Below are 2,721 nucleotides of genomic sequence, written 5' to 3' on the forward strand. Positions count from 1 at the left end.
TCCTCTCCGGCGCGCGCCGATTAGCATAATAAAGCCGCCCCTTTCTCCCCCGCCGGCCAATGGGAGTCCGCGAGGCTGCCTCGCGGGCTATAAGTAGCGCGGGCCGCGCGGTTCTTCCCTCAGAGCGCTCAGGGGGTTTTAGCTCAAGGAGTCGCCGATCGAGCCGCCGATCGAGCCGCTGACGGAACCACCGCGCTGTGGGGACTCGCTGCCATGACTCTGGAGGAGATCCACGGACAGCAGCCTGCGCCCGTGGGCCACGACTGGTACGTGCGGGTGTTGGTGGGCCGCGGCGGGGGCCGGGCGGGGGCAGCGCGCAGCGGGCGGTGTCGCGGCGGCGGTGGTGGCGGTGCTGACCCTGTGCCTTCTCCCGGCCCGCAGGATGCAGGGAGCCGGCACGGCCCTCCACGACCTGCTGGTGTCGGCACAGCGCCGAGGCTGCCTCACCGCCGGCGTCTACGAGTCGGCCAAGCTGATGAATGTGTAAGTAGGGCGGCGGGACCGGGGGAATGCGCTCAGTGCGCCCGGCGGGGCGGCGGGGGAGGCCGGCGCCGGCCGCGGGGCTCAAGGCGCCGCTTCCTTCTTTTATAGCGACCCCGACAACGTCGCGTTCTGCGTGCTGGCCGCGGACCAGGAGGACGAGGGGGACATCGCTCTGCAGATCCACTTCACCCTGATCCAAGCCTTCTGCTGCGAGAACGACATCGACATCGTGCGGGTGAACGACGTGGCCAAGCTGGCGGCCATCGTGGGGCCCAGCGAGGAGTCCGGGGAGCCGCGGGACCTGCACTGCATCCTCATCACGGTGGGTGTCCCCGGGAGGCGGAAAGGGCGCTTGGCACACAGAAAGTCAGCTGAGTTGTAGTAGTAGGAGGAGGAGGCAGCACTTCTCGTAACTGTGGGTTTCCTCCCTTGCCCACAAGGGCAACATCTCCGCTTCCTGCCTTGTCTGTGTCGGGACAGAAACTGTCTGGGAGTGCCTGGCGTCCTAAGCTAATGCTTCTGTAAATATTATGCTGACCTCAGCTAGCGGGCAGCACTCATGGTGTGCAACTTTTTTTTCTTTCTGGCAGAACCCGAATGAAGAAGGCTGGAAGGACCCAGCTCTTGAAAAGCTGAACTTGTTTTGTGAAGAGAGCCGAAATGTCAATGACTGGGTGCCAACTATCACCCTGCCCGAGTGATCGTGACGTGGTGTACTGGGGAGGCTGAAACCTTTGTTGCATTCTCAACGTGGTGTGGGTTCACCAAACTGCACAACAAGCTGCTGATTCCATGGATTAGCCTGGTCAAGAGACTGGATTAAGAACCCTCAGACTGGAATGCAGTGGGCTCTTACAGAGGAGGAAGAGGAGAACGGCTCACCTCACCAGTGAGCCTCAGTAGGCTGCAACCATGGAGAGACTGACATACCATGGAACTGAAAGAAGTATTGCAAGTTTGTCAGCCACGTGGAGCTGTTTCAGAAGGGAGAGAGAAAGTCGGGGGAAGTGGGCCAAAACTTTCCAGAAGGACTGGATAGAGTTCTGGAACTAGGAACTGTTGGTGCTGTCTGCGAAACACACCAGTGAAAGTGTCAATATTTGGTGGAGTGCTGGGGATTGGTTACTGAGACAAATGCAGAGATTCCAAAGCAGACAGACTTCAACAGGCCTCTTGGGTCACTCTGCAGAACTGGTTTAATAATGCAATAACTTTTATTGAAATATTTGCTGCTATTGAAGCTTTCATAATAAATTTTTGACAATTAATTTCTGGGAGTGTCTTGCTTGCTGGGTGGGGAAGCATGTCACTGAAATACCACTGATGCTTTGCTTGTGTGCAGTAGTCAGAGGTATATTCCACACTAATGGAGCTATTGCTCAAACACTTTCCTGGGCTGGCTGAATGAAGTGCTGTGCTGTCCCAAGTTGATAATTCAACCTTTTACCCTCTTGCAACAGCTGCTTATCGCAACAGCTTGCAAGACTGAGGAGTTGCATGCTTAATGAGCTCACTTATTGTAATAGGTGGTCTTTGTAGTCTGCTGGAGGAACACAATGCATGTTGGAAACATGGATTTTTTGGAATACAGACCTCCAGTAAATTGCATCATTAGTTCTTAAATATGACTTAGATGCATTTAGAGCTGACGTGTTTCCACTTGACAGAAGCAGCTTAAACGTGATGGGGGGGCTGCGAAACTCCTTAGATGTCAAACACATCTAACATTTGCTTTGATTGGAATGACATCATTAAATCTAAAACTAGCAAATGGTGAATAAACATCACATCTGCCACAAGCTGCTCCCTGATTGCCATATGCTGTAACAATAGAAGCTGTCACTCCAGAAGCCAATTTTGCAAAACCTAATTGCATGACAACACCAAATTAAGTCCAAAACAATTTAAGGACCGAGTGGCCTTTTTTAGAGATCCTGTCATGGAAAGTTAATATGGGCAGGCTGATTTGGCCCTGTGTTAAAAGGGAAAAATATCACTCCACTTTTGTGCACGAACTGTACGAGTGCTCCAGGACTTGATGTTAAAATGACATAGTAAAGACCTCTTCTCCAGAGAGCAAGAAACCTAAACTACTCACTTCCTTCATAGTCACAAAAAATACTCACATTATCACAATTACATTTCCTCTAGGCTGGCTTGCAGTGATTGACAGTAGCATTTGCTGAGAAGTGGTTACTTCAACATGGGATGTCTTGAGCAGTTGTGGTTTTAGGGAAG

The 2,721-nt window shown here is 52.5% G+C and overlaps 1 protein-coding gene across 1 annotated transcript; it reads left to right on the top strand.

Annotated features, from left to right (window-relative positions):
• The first annotated feature begins 148 nt into the window (after positions 1 to 148).
• On the top strand, positions 149 to 1,751 carry GADD45G (growth arrest and DNA damage inducible gamma). The gene is made up of 4 exons (XM_027892892.1): positions 149 to 266; positions 382 to 483; positions 592 to 805; positions 1,074 to 1,751. The coding sequence occupies exons 1-4, from the start codon at positions 214 to 216 to the stop codon at positions 1,182 to 1,184; spliced, it is 480 nt and encodes a 159-aa protein (XP_027748693.1). The 5' UTR covers positions 149 to 213; the 3' UTR covers positions 1,185 to 1,751.
• Positions 1,752 to 2,721: the final 970 nt, after the last annotated feature.

Source organism: Empidonax traillii, unplaced genomic scaffold (assembly GCF_003031625.1).
Source record: "Empidonax traillii isolate 1590-97213 ecotype Southwest subspecies unplaced genomic scaffold, ASM303162v1 scaffold2:size4533513, whole genome shotgun sequence".
In the NCBI taxonomy this organism is placed as follows: domain Eukaryota; kingdom Metazoa; phylum Chordata; class Aves; order Passeriformes; family Tyrannidae; genus Empidonax; species Empidonax traillii.